Raw genomic sequence first — 18,445 nt, forward strand, 5'->3', positions numbered from 1 at the left:
CTCGAACGTTGTGTGAGTGGATGAGTGCCTGAGTTGATGTGTGAATGAGGCTCGCGTTGCTTTAAGAGATAATCTGGACAGGTTAAGGGGGGACTTCACCGAGGGTAAGGGAGTAAATCGAGTTTGATGTCATTTTCCTCAGTGATGCGCTGACTGACCAAACATTTTTACATCGCTTGTTCTGAAGCCGTAAATCTTACCTTTCCGAGTTAGATGAACATGCCTAGAGGAAATACTACTTAGCATTGAGTGAATGTTGTATAGTACAGCACTGTGCATGTTTCCAACCATATGACGGCGGCCTGTAAATAGACTTTCTAGTGATTGATGTCATGAGCACCGATTGAGAGTACGATTGCATCTGGCATCCGAGTTATCCAACCTGACAACACAATCCATTGCGTCCATCCCTGCGACCAGCTAGGCTTTTTCAGACACATTCTATTCCCGGTCCCTACGACCTGTTCCAATATGACAATTGGCTACATGCAACTTGTATAATTGTTGTATCATTGTGCATATTGTATCATGGATTATATGTGCTGTGTTAAACAGCACTTGATAGATTTCCTCTTTACGGTCAGTATTATGGCGCCAAAGTAGAAATAGCTTCATCCGCCACATCTACTTCCGGTTCGCTTACTTGACTGTGTCGTCCGAATGGCAAATGTGCAGCGTCAAACTGCAACAGTACTATGGTGGATCAGCTATCATGCTTGAGCACATTGTCACTACGAAACTTTGCGTCAGTCTAGAAAGGGTTGGTCAATACAATCCAGCACCTATCGGATCAGCCATTTTTCAAAGCATCCCAAAATTGTTTGTCAAACAAACAAAATCATTGTGTCCTCGTGAAAACATGGTCATGGCCTCGAACAAACATCGTGTTTGTCCCGCAGATATAGATGCAGAACCATGACCATGACGACCATGATGACCATTTCACTGACCTTTATTGATCTATTTTATTGAAGGTCATTGCACCCAAGGTCACCCTGCGCCTCTCGAGTTATTGTGAAGATGTATATGTCCTACATGGTGAATGTCAAGGACGTTCCAATGGACTATTTTGCATAAAAATCAAATATGATGTCTCTAGGCTGAATTTAAAACATGTGGCATATGTTATTCATTCGTATTATCCTCTTACTTTAATGCACGCATTAAGACTTAAATGGTACATGCGTGAAAGTGGCAAACGTTTTTTTAATTCACTCTGACCTTGAACTTCTTCGTAGGTAACTCATGACTATAGTGTGTACAAAGCTTTATTAAATCCTCCTTCAATTTGGCGGTATACAAACCAACCTTAGGTATGACCATTAACCTAGACACGACATATGAGTGTGTCACAATTCTTCAAGCTGTAATGAAGATTCCTCTAAGACCAGGACAGCCTGGTTTCAAAGTAAAAAAACTTACAATATCACCATTTACATAGGGCAGCCTGTATGTTCAAACTACCATGTTGCACACAACAAAGTGATAGTTTGCCACAAAGTCCCTCTTTCAATACGAACTGACCATTGTGAGTCTCGGTTTCAGAGAAGAGTTCCTGGATTCAGTCTTTCAGTTAGGTGGTGATGTCATCCATGTTCAAGGGAGGCAATTCAAACAAGGTCTTATTTGTCCAGTTTCTGATTAACACTTGTTACAATCACCGAGTTTCAGTCGCCAATGTCCACCTGGACTCGTTCTGCCATGTTAAGGTCGACGTTCCCACACGGTCTAATTCACCCAGTGCCAGCTGAACTCTGTCATCTAAATTAATTTATCATGTATAAATTCTCGAGGGGTCAGTACACGTTGTTCTTGCGATCGAGGTTTTATCAACTGTTTTAGCCGAAATGAGTATGATTTTACGCCGCTTTTAGCAATATTCCAGCAATATCGCGGCGGGGGACACCAGAAATGGGCTTCACACAGTGTACCCATGTGGGGAATCGAACACGGGTCTTCGGCATGAGAAGCGAACGCTGTAACCACTACGCTACCCCACTACCTCTGTTTGAGCCGGAGACTAAGCGTGGTGGTAACAAAGTACCAGACTTGTCATCTCCGTCGTAGTGATCGGATATACTGGTCAAATCATGTCAAAATGTATTAATTATTTAATCATTACGACCATTACGATTTCACATATATCTCATTTATTTCCAGTTAATACATTGTTTTACGAAGAAATCATCACCATAAAACACTCAATAAAATCATATAAAAGCAAAAAGCATTCGGTTTCTCCCTGAGCCACTTTCCACAAAGTTAAGTCAGAGCTTGTTAGCTGCATGTTAAACATATTGGAGTTTGCTGGAATCGCACTGAGGGACTGAACCCAACTCACGATCGCCACTGGAAGGGGATGTCTGTTGCGTCACGGATACAATTGTGTGAAGCTGGTCTAAAGAGGAAATGGCGTGAAGCTGGTCTAACGAGGAAATGGTGTGAAGCTGGTCTAAAGAGGAAATGGTGTGAAGCTGGTCTAAAGAGGAAATGGTGTGAAGCTGGTCTAAAGAGGAAATGGTGTGAAGCTGGTCTAACGAGGAAATGGTGTGAAGCTGGTCTAAAGAGGAAATGGTGTGAAGCTGGTCTAACGAGGAAATGGTGTGAAGCTGGTCTAAAGAGGAAATGGTGTTGACCAGTGACGCATCATAATCAGGCTGAATGCTTTGTTTGTTTGTTTGTTGTCCAGGATCAAAGGGTTCTGGTAACGCCTGTCAAAGACAACCCTGTACAGCGAAGTACGGCGCACTAGACGAACATTTGTAGCGAGTAATAATCGTGAATATGTATTCACTATCATACACAAGAAATGAGTATTTCGTACTGAAAAATGAGATACATGTCTTATGGGACTTGAAATTCTAAGAATACATGAATACTGATTGTTAGTATGTGAGGCTAAATGAAACCTATTCTAATCATAAGAGGTTCACTGACTTGATTGGTATCGTGTCACCGTATCCTGGTGATATGGGATGCTGCTCATTATATCAGTCACTAGATTGTCAAGTTCAGACGAAACCATTTCAATACATTCGTCATAAAGCTTGAAAATTGGTGAGTTTGGTGTTGAACAAGACATCCAGTCAAGCAATAGAACCAGTAAAACAATACGAGGGTATTCTTACCAGCACAACACATGTATGAAGTATCTTTTAACTAACATGACAATGTTTACACTTCTGCATGTCGCATTATGTGAGATGGAAGTGTTGCAGGACGCTAACGGTTTGGTAAACCGAAAGCAATAATGAGGTCGAACCTGAGGCTAAAAGACACAATCATAGAATTCTGGCTACCCAAGGGACGCAACTCTTCAAACTCCGACTGGACTTTTCTCTTTTAATACGTTTCTTATAAACAGGCCAGTGGGCCATCGTACCCCTTAAAGAAGAGGTGAATATAGGAGAGTGTCAAACTAATCATACGTGATTAGTGTCCGCAAGGTCATGAATTTCTTTAATACGAGTAAGGGAGGTTCTGCTATTGTACTGGAGTGAGTCGCTTCTCTTCTGGAAATATTCTAGTATTCAAAATGGCGGTGGACACAAGACATTGGTCTTTACATATCATGTGGAGTATGATCCATTAAGCACGAGAAACCTCGACACGATTTTGTAACATGCAAGCAACACAAATGAATATTAGTTTTACTGTTTGTTTACTATTGTCGACACCCCGAAGAGACCAGTGACGCCATCACAGCCTCCAATGTCCATGATGTCCATGATGTCCTCGGTGTCTGGACTACTGATGTCCCCTGGACTCTTCTTCCCAAAAGATTGATGACGTCCTCCCAACAAGGCATCGAAGGCGATCCTCATCACCAAGACACTTTTGTTGTTCTTCAATCACACTTGCTGTTGCTGTTCCTTGGGCCTCTGACAAACAACGACGGGCACGTGTGAGTGATGTACGATGTAGTCGCTAACGCTGCCGAGTATCTTCCTACTCATCATGCCGCGTCCGCGCGTTCCCGTGACGACGTAATCAACCTCTTCTTCCTCCGCTGCCTTCACCAGAGACGAACCAGGATGACCATTCAGGCGCAGAATACGACCCGGTACCTACATGCATAGACTGACTTAGTCCCACAAATAACGTCAATATATTCTTTAAAATATGTTTATAAAAATGCATAAATATTACATAAAAGTCCAAAACAATTCTAAGATCTGAGGCAATATAGGCTTGCACAGTAATTCTGGAGTTGGACTTCTTTCTGCATTCAAACTATGGGCTACAAAGCTATAATGCAAGCCCATATCTTAAAGTCACTTATAATGTATGGACCCCTTACAGCATCTGATCTATGTCGTAACATTATCTATAGGAGATGTCTGTCAGTTAGATGTCATTCTGAATCGCGGAATTTACCAAACTGCACAAATCATTTTGTCAGCGAAATATACTAAGCAGCAAATTTTCCTTCGCAGAAACGTATAACTGTAAACACATTTAATGTTTTGATTGTATATGTTGGACACCATCTCCAACTTTACGTGAGCAAAGACATTCCTTCCCAAACTCAGAATTGAACCCAGGAAATGGTCTCAAAAACGCAACCTGACCTCGGAGATGGTACGGTGTTCTCCATGTTTTTCATGCAACTCATGCTGCACGTGCTGTTCACAAGGTCCAGCCCTATAAATTGCCCCCCTAAACCTGGTTGAAACAATCACATTACAACGTCAGCAGGATGCCCCTTCTCACGACAGCTCAGAGGAACCGGGCGTTAGGAAGAATTGAAGCTGGCCACACTGCACAAGCTGTTGCCAATCACTTCCAGGACAACGTTCTACAGGCTGCAGCAACCTTTCTGGGCCATCAACACCACAATGATCGCCCCGTACTGGCAGACCAAAACAAGACCGCCATGTTGTGCGACAGCATGTACAGAATCCCTTTATGCAGGCATCCGAAACAGCACGACAGACAGGGGGAACACACGGAAGACCAATCAGTACTGATACAGTACGCCGACGTCTTAACAGCGGGAACCGCCATTGCCGTAGACCTTACCGTGGACCTATCCTCACCCTCGTCCTCGGAGTAAACGTCTACAGTTTGCCCTACAACACCAAAAACTGGCGATTCAGGCAGTGGAGAACTGTTCTTTTAACAGATGAGAGTCGGTACTGCGTATCAACGGCAGAACAATAATATGGCGACGACGTGGCCAGCACAACTCAGACCAATGTTGTATGGAAAGAGACTCATGGGGAAGTGCAAGCATCATGGTAAGCGATGGAATAGGCCTGAACCAGAAAGTGGGTCCTGTGGCGTTCCAAAACCTTGGTCCAGGGAGACGAGGCGGCATCACAGCGGTGCGCTACGTCGACCCATCTCTCACACCCAACGTCATACCAAATTTCGCACGTCAGCGGAACAATATTTTCCAGCATGATAACGCTCGGGACCATACTGCCAGAGATACACGGGACTTCCTGCAGCAGAACGGTGTCAACATTATGTAGTGGCCAGGCCTAAGTCCTGATTTAAACCCAATTGAACATCTTTGGGTTGAAATACAGAGGAGACTGAATAATGTCATACCAAGGCCAATCACAGCCGATTTATTTCGCCAGGTTTTTGTCCGCGTGTGGTTCCATGTGCCAATGGCCTTCATCGATCGATTGGTGCCTTCCATGCTTAGACGCTGTGCTGCAGTTATTGGTCGCACTAGATACTGAACTCAAGGGTCTGAATGGACTGCAAACGTACACGTAATGTCTTGAAATTGTGCTGAGTTATTCATTGATGTGCCAAGATATTGCACACAAAAACAATTTTTGATCCGCTTATTATGTCAATTTCTGTAATGATTTAATTACAGTGCCTATCTAATTTTGAATTCGTACTGGCGTTTGGGGTTTTTTTGCTGCTGAGTATACATGCCTGCCCCCAAAAGCATTGCAATAAATACAACATTACTTGGTTTCTGGTTTACCTCCACACTGAACAATATTCCATACCTCTTGTGATGTACTCATACTTATCTATACATTTAATAACTAACACAATGCATTAAATAAACTAAAGCATTTATATGCATTACGATTGGAACTTTGGAAATACAGTATTCGAACAAAGCTCGTGACATAGTAGCCGCGTGACTTATCTTACCCCGGTTTTAGTCAGCCTCTCCCGCAGTTTGTCGACAATGACGCCGATTTTGACAGCCTCTTCTCGAACGAGCTCGGCAACCAGGGACGGATCGCCACTGATACCGGCTGAAGATGAAGATGGGCAATATGTTATGGTTACATACGTAGTCATTTGACTATTCAGAAATAAACACTAAATTATCTCTAGGAATGGATTCCGGGCGCACTCTAATAAACCTAAGCTTGAGGGTCTTTCCAAGCGTACTGCTGAAATATTGCTAAAATTGACGAAAACCCTAATCCACAATAAAGGCTCTAATTGTTATTCAGTTATGGGTAATAAAAATTCGTTGGATTGATTGTGGACCTTTGTTACTCACGCGTGTGATAGATGGCGCTGTAGTCGGGACAATGCGCCACCACTACGTCATTCCCCATCCGGTGAAGCCTGTCCATGTACCCTGCAAATATACTTCAAGGTAAACACGTTATGGTGGTACAAGAGTGAGAGAGTGAGTATGGTTTTACGCTGCTTGTAGTTACATCACAACCAGTGGGCTTCACACAATGTACGCATGTGGGGAACGAACACTCTGACCACTACGCTGCACCGCCGCCCCAGGTGGTACAAGAAAAAGTATACAGATGCACACGTGGTCCTCTGTCACGCAATCAGGTGCGTAGCAAGCCAATGTTTTCGTGTAAGCCCCATAGGTTGAAAAGCTTTATATTTAGATAATTTTGAGGGCTTGCCCAACCTTTTCATCAACAATCATGTGTAGCCCGGATCTGTTTTTCATAATGGTAGCTACGCCCCTGACAATCTCTGTGTCATCCTCGATAATCTCTCGGGCATTCGTTCCGATAAATCACTAGTACCCTAGATGCATCTACGGTAATTTAGTTACCTCCCTTTGCTTGCTTTTTATCTAATCAGGTGTCTTCGTGGGAAAGTTGAGCGTACCAATCACAACTCACTTCCGTTTCTTCGGTAAACAGTTGTTAAGAGGTTGGAGTTATTGCCTATATATTTGAAGGTTTCTGACATGTCAATTTATCAGTATGATTTTCCCAATAAATCTGATTCGCACAGCGATCAAACCTTCGCGGATGCGGCCGCAATCTTTGTTGACACTGGCAAGCTCGATTGTAACGGCTTAATCTGATTGACTACTGTGAGAAGGCGGAGCCAGCAAAGGGAGTAATAAAAAAATATCGGGCCGAGCCGTAGATGCATCCAGGGTATACCAGGTATACCCCGAAGATTATCGAGGATGCCTCTGTGTTGATGGTAAAGCTGTTGTGGAGGTTGTTTCATTTATATCATGGCGTATCAGCTTAATTAATGTGGGAAGAAAAACAGTGGGTGTTTATCCCGTAAGGGGATCAAACCAAGCTGCATACCAGGATTCGACCCCACTGTGAACAATGTAAAGTGCAAAGCAGCCACCAATCAGCCACAGCGGATGAATGATTGTTCTCATACTTATCAGGTTCTTTCATGAGTTTCCGGTAAAAATAATATTTAATACCAATCGTTATATTGCGAAAGACATTCAGAGATAAACTGAACTTAAAAATGAACTGTAAAGTCGACATAAAATTTTGGCAACGTATTGTTATCAATCTGTGACGTTTCATCCTATTGCACGACGAAGCATTGCTTAGAATGAACAAGTAGAATCGACAAAACAAACGCAGGAAAAAGTGAAAACTGTTATATTATTCATGATCTTTCATCCTTAAGATTAAATATAACTAAATTCTTTAACGCTGTACTCAATTTCTCATAAATACCACACGAAAGGTAAATGGGCTTCTCCACATCAAACCAGTGGTGAAGGTCTCAAGCTTTTACTGGCGATACCAGTTCGACAAGATACACAGAATACCATAGGTGTACGCTAGTACCATAGGACATGTAAACACACACACCACACACGTGACCTGCTAGGCAAGGCACTAACGTTCCACGAAGCAATTTATGCGTCACCACAGCCTGAGTCTATTAAGGATGGGAGCTCCGGAGACCACGTCGCTGGGATGACTTTGTGAATCGTATCCCAGTACAGATATACCACAACAAACATTGGAATGAAAACATGTCTGGAATTGAGGGAACGCTATACCGGGGATAACCTGTCGCTCTATTTAAAAGAGAGTGAAATATATAACTGACATATATGTTGATACGTTAACTGACAGAATCCATACGTCTACCAGTCTTCTGATTGTGAGAGAAGTGCTATCGACGAAGAGGAATTCCTCGTGTGAGAGTACAATATACCACTGTCAACACTAACAGAAACCTGCATGTTCCAAATATATATATTGCACATGCTCTGTTGCAAAAGCAATTTATCCAAAATGCCAGTCTCTGTAATCAACCTGCCCCTAAATCACCAGCAGCCTGTACATATTCCGCATTTCATTGTAGCTGTTATTGACTCGTTAGCACGAGAGCCTTTCAACAAGAATTACCCATCAATTACACATTGATATATTCGATCGCGGTAACAGATTAGCAGGATCGATCGCACTGTGCTGAGATATTATCCCACGTTTTTCCTGGGGCCTTATTGAATCACTTCAGCGGCTTCACACATTCACTAGAACACATATCAACATGATTAAAATTGACACTCTGGTTAACATTGTACAACTGTGGTGTTGCAGGCGTTGTGTCTCGCCGATGATGTTGTGCACGGGCGTTCTATGAATACCTCAGTTCAGCAGTTCTACATACTCGCCGATCATGTTGTGCACGGGCGTTCTATGAATACCTCAGTTCAGCAGTTCTACATACTCGCCGATCATGTTGTGCACGGGCGTTCTATGAATACCTCAGTTCAGCAGTTCTACATACTCGCCGATCATGTTGTGCACGGGCGTTCTATGAATACCTCAGTTCAGCAGTTCTACATACTCGCCGATCATGTTGTGCACGGGCGTTCTATGAATACCTCAGTTCAGCAGTTCTACATACTCGCCGATCATGTTGTGCACGGGCGTTCTATGAATACCTCAGTTCAGCAGTTCTACACACCAGTTCATTACATATCGGAATTTCCAGTGAGCTGTGAAGTTATGTATTACGTACAAAACTGAACCGTATCTTAATAGTAGCAAGTTTATATATAGTATTTTATGAAAATTGCAAACCATCACCCCTGAGTAAGCTCCCCTTACATACACACGCACAACATGCATCACACACATAAGCTACACGCCACCCACCAAGAAAATATACACTAAGCAAAAGACATACTATCGCATACATACTCCCACATACACATCTAAATATGTTCTCCGTACATACAAACATACAAAGATACATACATACATAAATACATACATACATACATACATACATACATACATACATACAGACAAACATACATACATACATACATACATACATACATACATACATACATACATACATACATACATACATACACATACACATACATACATACATACATACACACACACACACACACACACACATACACACATACACACATACAATACACTATTTGCATACATATAAACGGTAACCACACAAGATATCACACTGCTGACTGTCAGGTTCCCTGTACACAAGTATCGTGAGATGTCGATGTACATAAGACTTACTAAGAGGCACAATGTTAACAAGCTGTATTAATCCAACCGTAGACGATAGACAAGCGACTGCTATCGAGAAGCCGCCCTCCTGTCATGTTGATGCTAGCATCATGTCAGTGTCGCTGCACTCCAATATACGGCCAGAGTGGTAACTAACCTACAGGTACTTACAGTCAAATGCGTAGTTGGAATGGTCGCTGCCATCCATGGCTATCAGAACTTTACAACAGTGCTCGGCCGACATTTTCCGAGTGTATATCACGTGAGAGTCGACGAGGTTGAATGGACCGACTTTGAGGGCCGACCATGCGGGGGCAGGTCACGTGATCTGTCATCAGAGGTTGACAGGGAAGGTTGTAACAACAAGATGAATGAAGGGAAACGAAAATTTATTCATAGATCCCCTTTGGGGGAAACAGCCTTCTGTTGTAATCAGGGTATATGTAGTTTATGATACTCCTGCAGAATCACCAGAACTGATAAAGTACATCAAGCAACGGCCGTGACTGTGGGCAAAGTGGGAGTAGGCTATGTATATAGGGGAGGCTGTCAGTACGTCACCGGTGAGTAAACGATGCCACATTTCCGGGAAATTTCTCTGCCAATATGTCTTCTGTGACGTCTACATTGGCCGACATTATACTGCGTTCACAATAACACACCGGCTCTTCTCGTTATGATGTCAACATGAATGGTTTCATCTTATTGCGTCTGTAAGTAAAAAAGTTTATGGGAATATCTCAACTGGGTCATATACTCTGAACAAGCAGAGTGACAAGCAAGCTGACTGACAGCACGGAGTGGTGAGAGGGAGAACTTACTGAGACTATTCATGTTTAACTGTATGTTTTCTGAATATTTTATGTCTGTTTCAGTTGCTAATCCCAGTTGTCACACGGGAACATCATATTGAAAACGTGGGTCACCTCTTAACAAATAAACATTGGACATATTTGTTGACCAACAAACCTGTGTAATAAATAACGTTGCTTTATGAAGTTTAGGAACAAAGATTGGTTGTTCACCGAATGAAATAAAAATCTATGAAGTTTAAATTTATGCTCGTGGACGTACAACGGTTAAGAATTAATTTTTCAAGAATAAATTACCATTCATTCGTTTCTGTCCCAACTGCCTAGATCGATGTTATAATGTCAGTCACTGCATTGTCTGGTCCAGACTCCATTATTTACATGTCATATAGCTGGAATATTGCGATGTGCAGTGTTAAATATAAGCAAACAGACTAAACAATAGAGACAACAGAAGCTGGTAGGCCCACATTTCGGGTAGCCCTAACTCATTAAACACTGAAAGCTTTGCTAGTTGTTGTTGCTTGCAGTGTTTTAGAGGTCGCCTTCTGCAATTGCAAATATCGGCTTACCTCCTCCTTTCTGTGACCACGGGTGTGCTAAGTTGTAGGTACACATATCAATAGGGAGTTTTAGTATTTAAATACTAAAAGTAAACAAGACTTCTATGTTAGTAATGTTATCATTTAATGTTTGATTTTTAGAAATTGAAAAACAGCAACAATATTTGGCTGTTCTATTTATCAACGTTCCAGAGACCATCTTTCAGAAATAGATTTTGGCCTTCTCAATTGGATCTCTTCCCTTTTAGCAGTTCTGTGACAGATACCGGATTTGATTGCAATTCTTGTTTTAATTGAGTGGGGTCTGGGGCATGGTCTCGACATTACAGTAAGAGCAAGCAACCTATGCAGGTTTATGTCAAGATTTCCTTTCATATGAGTCTAGCATTACTCACATGTATATGAATATTTTTCTCTCACAAAACATGTATAAATGTGATATTTGTCACAAATGGGAGCTCTCAAACAGAATTTGAAAATGATTTAGAGCTGTAGTTTGTGTTTATAAATATAACCCAGTCATGTACAGCCACGTATTGGCGGTTGTTGTGTTAGCAGGAACTGATTTAAGCTTGTATACACAATACCCTTTTCCTCACAGTGTCGTATATCCATTAGTCAGTCATTGTTGGGAGAACAAAACATGAAACTCTGGAAATGTCTCCTTTCCTCGATAGATTGTGATCCTGCGTGAAGTAGGTCCCCAGCAACCCTTGCTTTCTTCCTCGTACGGGGTCGGGCACAGAAAATGTCTCGAGTAACCCTTGGTTGTCTCCCAGCTGCGAGTCAGGATTGATCACAGTAACCTATGCCAGTCGCAAACAGCGACAAAACTGATCGGGTGGTCAGTTTCCTTGACGTCGATGGACCCTACGGGATGGACGTTTCTCATAATTATAATCACTGGTTTGCCTGGTTCAAACACGATTTACAGGATGAGAACATATACATTTAAGCTCACCTGTCTGAAAGGCTAGTGGGTTTATGACCCACGTTTCCGGCGAGGAGAGCGCCTGTACATACCTGCTACTCAGAACCACCTGACCAAGGCTGAAACTACACATGCTAGTTCCTTACAATGTTCCTGATTGTGTTCCAGAAGTTCGTTCCCGATTTTGCACAAGGCAGTTGCGACCTGTATTTGGCTATTCAAGTTTTTACTGTAATCATGACATTTTGTTGGGGGTTGGGGGGTGGGGGTGTTATTTGTTATGAGACCAGACACATAGTTTCAACTTTGCTTTTGTGATATTTTAGAATTTGACCTTGATCTGGCCTTTGCACCATTTTACCGTGCTCTTAAATTGGGTAAAAAATATTGTTTACGTTTTGCAAAACACAGCATGCAGCGTTACTTGTGTCTTTCCTTTGTGAGTTTTTCAGAAAATGCTGACAGCAACCTTCGTTAAGTGTCTGGTTTTGATGGCATTTTAAACTGTTTCCGCCATATCCCGACTAGCTACTTGCCCTGGCACTATGTTTCTGTTGCTCAAACATATATGAGGCACATATTAACACTGGTTTTCGCCACAAGTATAACCTTTGAATTACAATTATGAACAGCGGGCCACGCCGTACATTGGACTCGTCGCCTGACAAAACTTCTCTAGGGGCGGTGCGTATCTCACTTATATGTCCTAGGAGGTTTCCTGTTAAAGTCACATGTTTCGAATGACCAGGAAACTGATACTGATTAAAATAGAACTAGTCAGATATATTCGCACACTAGTCACCGCCTACTGGCCACTGGGTTCCAAATAACGAGAGAAAAGGACGAAGTTTTCTGGATATTTCATAACAAAGGTCAGTAATGTTTGTGTAGCGGCCATAAAATTTCCGAGTCCCGTGCTGGGATTCGAACCACGGACCTTCTGATCCGAAGTCGGACGCCTTGTCCACATAACCAAGTTAACCCCGTCAGCAAGCTGACAATGTAAGGATGTCATCTGTGGGATGACTCCACGCCCTGCTTACTCCCCGTCATCCGAAGTTAGGTACTGACACTTATTTTGCTCAAATTTGATATGAACGTGCTCTTTGTGTAGCACATTTCCGAGTCCCGTGCCAACCTTCTTATCCGAAGTCGGACGCCTTGTCCACATGACCAAAGACGTTAACCCCGTCAGCAAGCTGACAATGTAAGGATGTCATCTGTGGGATGACTCTACGCCCTGTTACATTTGCAAAACGTATCCCCCCGAGAAACAAGGGTATCTTCTGACTATCTATTCGTGGGTATGGGTGCTGTAAGCTGTGAAGTCATATGTATCTCCTGCACTGCATATAATGTGACATCAACTGGTCGCAAATACATAGCAATGATAAACTTATGAAGATTTGCAGCTACACTCAACCACCGATTTGTCGAACGTATAGTTGTCTCCGACTAAAAGCTAGGTCCCTGTGTATTCCTTATTTAGGCATCCCGTTACGGTTGTGTCGAGCGTATGGTTGTCTCGAACTAAAAGCTATGTCCTGTATATTCCTTATTTAGGCATCCCGTTACGGTTGTGTCGAGCGTATGGTTGTCTCGAACTAAAAGCTATGTCCCTGTGTATTCCTTATTTAGCCATCACGTTACGGTTGTGTCGAACCTCGGAAAACTCGAAGCATCTGCCTAAGTCCCTTCAACTTCGACACAGCGGTGTTCGACTGTAGTTGGTGGGTAAGACAATTAACTCTGTCATCCCGGAGCACCGAAATTACGTGTAATATAGATGCAAAAACTGAGACATGTATATACTGTTTTAACAGCAATTAGTTTCCCTCTAAGCTGCGTCAAACTGTTGTGATAAAGGTATTCATTTCGTCTTATGGTATTCTCAAAGCGGAACACGGTGAAAAACGAACTTTTAGGCGAAAAGAGCCCAAGAGCTACGGAAGCGTAGGAGGGCCACCGTGAATTTTTTTGGGGGGTCACTATCTCCTACGTAGGACTTAGTATCTCCTACGTAGGACATACTATCTCCTACGTAGTACTTAGTATCTCCTACGTAGGACTTAGTATCTCCTACGTAGGACTTTAGTATCTCCTACGTAGGACTTACTATCTCCTACGTAGGACTTTAGTATCTCCTACGTAGGACTTACTATCTCCTACGTAGGACTTAATATATCCTTTTTAAGGATGGTTATTAAGTTGAGAAATGTTTGGCTATGCAGGACGTTAGATAGTCGAAATGTGAGTCAGTGAATATTCATGACACTGACGCAGTGTTACTGTACAGTGTTATTGTGTGTGTATTACGTTAGGGTGACGTGGACCCTGTTCTAATTGCAGTTATGGAGGTTTGGGTATGGTTATGTTTAATCTATCATACATACATCTATTCACACACACAAACAGACACACACACACACACACACACACACAGGGGTGGGTGGGATGGTTGGGATGAGGTTGTGATATGAAACGTGGGTTATAACACGACCTCCGCAAGTTGTTGCTTGTCTTTATAGGGCTAGGTTGGATCGGATGCAACGCTCGTTTGCGGTTTTATTCGTAATTGTTTACAGGTTGACTTGACTGGGGTGGACAAGTGTTGAGTGCGGCGTAAAACAATACGAAATTATAAAAGGCAAAGAATTGTCATTATAGTTATTTGTATAAATATAAGGGGATGCGTGCACATAGATTGCCACCTATAGTCTAAGACACGTCTGTACACGCAAATTATGATTCATGTGCAACGACCTCTGAAATATCCAATGCATAATAGTAAAGTGTAACAAAGTGCAACATATAACAGTAAACTAACTGCAACGCGTAATAGTAGAGCAAACTGAACGCAAGGCAGTAAAGTATAACAGTCGGTCCAAAACCGTACTAATGTGCAACAATTAGTTGAACACATGACTCTAATAGTGAAGGAAACAGTAGACTCTAATAGTAAATTGAAACACATGATAGTAGACTCTAACAGTAAATGAAACACATAACTGTAGACTCTAATAGTGAATGAAACGAATGACTGTAGACTCTTACAGTGACTGAAACAGTGAAACAGGAGATTGTGTGCGTGTCTGGGGCTTTAAGTCGGCCGTTTCAGATTAATCCATATAAACGTATATCGATCATCTCCTACAGGAAATTTTAAGTACTACGTAGGAGATACTAAGTCCTACGTAGGAGATACTATGTCCTACGTAGGAGATACTAAGTCCTACGTAGGAGATACTATGGCCTACGTAGGAGATACTAAGTCCTACGTAGGAGATACCCACTTAGGTGATACTAACTCCTACGTAGGAGATACTAAGTCCTACGTAGGAGATACTAACTCCTACGTAGGAGATACTATGTCCTACGTAGGAGATACTAAGTCCTACGTAGGAGATATTAAGTCCTACGTAGGCGATACTAAGTCCTACGTAGGAGATATTAAGTACTACGTAGGAGATAGTAAGACCAAAAAATATTTCACCGTGGCCCTACTACGCTTCCGTACAAGAGCTGATCAAGAAATAAACTGAATTATTTTAGTGTGAGACATCTTTTCAGCACCTCCTCTTACCGCTACGGGAGATATATTACTTTGTTTTCTACTTGGTGGTCGCCCTACTCAGTGTACGAAGGACCTCGACTATGAAACATGGGCAATGTGCATAAGCCGAATATGCAGAACTATTAAGTTGTGGTAACGATATTTCTATGAATGTGTATAATTTCTGACATGTGTAAATACCATACACATAATACCATATGTGTATATTCATGTAATACCATATTGATTTACTTGTTGTAATGTACTTGTGAACGTTATATTTATATTCATATGCTATGGAGGAAATAAAGTATATCTATCTATCTATCTATAATATACTTAGTTTAGGCACTTGGCTCTTCCGAGATGAAAATTATACCGGTGTGATTAGGTATGTGTTTCTCATCGCCAGGCCGTCTATGGTTTGGCCGCCGACCCGCCGAAACAATTTCTAAAAGAAAGAACCTACTATTCGTTTGTTTTGTATATCTGGCTAATTAAAACCTGGAACTTGTAATACCACGTGTCACGTCGTGTAATAATATACATCAGCTGTTACAACCCTGCCTTCATTGTCATCCACAGATTCCAGAATGGGGTATTCCTCCACACCGACGTTGTCGTGGACATTCTGTGTGACGGTATGTTTCTGTGTATTGACCAACACAGACGGGATGAGTGTCTGGCGTAGCAGGTCAGACGCATTGACTAACGGGAAACATGGCTCATTCTGCTTCCGGCACATCTGTGAGTGTTCGGGGCCATTGGCTAACTGTGGGTTTGGTCACCTGACTTTTATTCCAAGCTTGTGGGACAACATTACTCAGCTGAACTTCACAGACAACAGCTTGCATCGGATATCGAGGGCTACGTTCGCCAACATCACACATTTGAAACTGGATTTCCTGTCTCTTGCGTGGAACAAAATAAGGAACATTTCTGATGACGCTTTATCTGTACTGGTTGAGCTTAAACACTTGGACCTCACCGGAAATGATCTTCTTACCACGACAGATCTAGCGACGGCTTTTCATGGTCTCGATAATACACCTCTCCAAAGTCTGACATTACGTGCTATGAAGTTGAAGCATATACCAGTGGACATGTTTCATGGGATGAGGAATAACACACTCAAATATCTTGTCCTAGAGAGAAACCATCTACAGGAATATAACCAAGAACCGTTTTCAGTACTCAGGAATATACGTGTTATAGAATTAGGGGGTAACAACATACGGTCATTGAAGTGGGGCCATTCTCCCCATCTGAGCAGTCTATCGCTTCCTGGCAACAGAATCACAGAGGTTCCATCCTTCTGTGGTTTCAACTCAAGCTTTTATCCCATGTTAAAGAGACTTGCTCTAGAACACAACCTTTTAACGGACATGAGGCCACACATGTTCAGATGTTTACCACACATCAACGTTTTGGGACTCAATGATAACCCTATAGAAGGGATTGAAACTAACACCTTTTCAGAATTATCCACACTCAAAACTATCTTTCTACAAAATCTTAAAGGATCAACATTTTTCATCAAGAATTATGCGTTCAATAATAGTAACATCCAACGCATCAGTATGAAAGGTACTCGGATTGTATACCGCTAAAAATGAATCAATATCGAATGCATTTCTTAACAATATACTGTTCCGTACATCATCCAAAATAGAAGGAATGTTGCAAATTTCATATTTCGCGCCCATTAGCAAACAGTCAAAATCTTACAGTATATTATATTTTCCACCAATCGGATGGCCCAAATCAGTTTCTGCGGATATGCTCAGATCACTTGAAAGTCAAGGCCATCTATGGCGGACAAGTGGTTTTGTAGAAAATGCCTGCTTACTGTCGAGGAAATGATTTGTAGATGTTGCAATACGTTTTTAGACCCTTGGAAGGCCGCTGCCGATCGAATCTAGCCCTACACAGGTGCTGTCAACGTGGCTGGAATTAATTGGTCATGATTCAAATACATATTTAACTACGAATAGAAAGAAGTTTTGATTTTCTAACTTGATGAAAACAAATCATAATCTCATTAATTCAAACAGACTTTAGCCCGTGACTTCACGATTTTTTATAATGGCGGCGCCCTGTCGCGAACTTCCGCCAGTCTGAGAATAAATGCTATTTAGGTTTGTTTTCACCGAGTTACAAAATCAAACTACTTTCTACTGGTAGTAGGGGCGGTGGGGTAGCCTAGTGGTTAAAGCGTTGGCTCGTCACGCCGAAGACCCGGGTTCGAATCCCCACATGTGTACATTGTGTGAAGCCTATTTCTGGTGTCCCCCGTCGTGATGTTGCTGGAATATTGCTAAAAGCGGCGTAAAACCAATCTCAGTCAGTCAGTCTACTGGTAGTAAAATAGGTATTTGATTGATGGCCAATAGGACTTTGCATGACATAGCTTATAACAATTTCCCTCGTGGAAGCGAGGTGGGTGTGAATATTATACTACTTACAATATTATTGTCACTTCGACCACAACCTCGCTTCCGAGGAAGAAATCGTTATGTTACAAGTTGTGTCATGGAAAATCTTTTTGGTCATCAGTAATATACATATTTTACTGCAACTAGTAAGTATTTTTGATTCTTTAACTTCCGTGAAGCGATCTGAACACAAGTAAGATATCGTTCCAGGCTGCAGTGCTCTGGCGACAGAGTTCCGTAACCTCCCTGTGGTTTCGTTGGCGGGCGAGAGTGAAGCAGGCGACTTTTTAGCAACTTTAATTGCTCGGTATTAATTAACGACAAGTTTTTTAAAGAACCACTAAACTTTGTTTTTTGTTACTCTTTTAACCATTACATATGAAAGATTTGTGGTTAGTCTTATGCGAAACACCA

The 18,445-nt window shown here is 42.0% G+C and overlaps 2 protein-coding genes across 3 annotated transcripts; one reads left to right on the forward strand and one right to left on the reverse strand.

Annotated features, from left to right (window-relative positions):
• Nucleotides 1-3,648: 3,648 nt before the first annotated feature.
• On the reverse strand, nucleotides 3,649-10,034 carry LOC124252953 (universal stress protein Slr1101-like). 2 transcript variants are annotated; one of them, XM_046686645.1, is made up of 4 exons: nucleotides 9,909-10,034; nucleotides 6,488-6,568; nucleotides 6,127-6,233; nucleotides 3,649-4,067 (listed from the first exon to the last, which is right to left on the reverse strand). In XM_046686645.1, exons 1-4 carry the CDS (start codon nucleotides 9,979-9,981, stop codon nucleotides 3,852-3,854), a joined length of 477 nt encoding a protein of 158 aa, XP_046542601.1. In that variant the 5' UTR covers nucleotides 9,982-10,034; the 3' UTR covers nucleotides 3,649-3,851. The 2 variants fall into 2 exon arrangements, with proteins under 2 accessions (XP_046542601.1, XP_046542602.1); XM_046686646.1 differs by having other exon boundaries at nucleotides 9,895-9,979.
• Nucleotides 10,035-12,837: 2,803 nt separating this feature from the next.
• On the forward strand, nucleotides 12,838-17,206 carry LOC124253016 (P-granule-associated novel protein 1-like). The gene is made up of 2 exons (XM_046686732.1): nucleotides 12,838-12,915; nucleotides 16,182-17,206. Exon 2 carries the CDS (start codon nucleotides 16,190-16,192, stop codon nucleotides 17,204-17,206), a length of 1,017 nt encoding a protein of 338 aa, XP_046542688.1. The 5' UTR covers nucleotides 12,838-12,915; nucleotides 16,182-16,189.
• Nucleotides 17,207-18,445: the final 1,239 nt, after the last annotated feature.

The sequence above is a fragment of the Haliotis rubra genome, unplaced genomic scaffold (genome assembly GCF_003918875.1).
Source record: "Haliotis rubra isolate DU_JTF1 unplaced genomic scaffold, ASM391887v1 Scf53, whole genome shotgun sequence".
Taxonomy (NCBI): Eukaryota; Metazoa; Mollusca; class Gastropoda; order Lepetellida; family Haliotidae; genus Haliotis; species Haliotis rubra.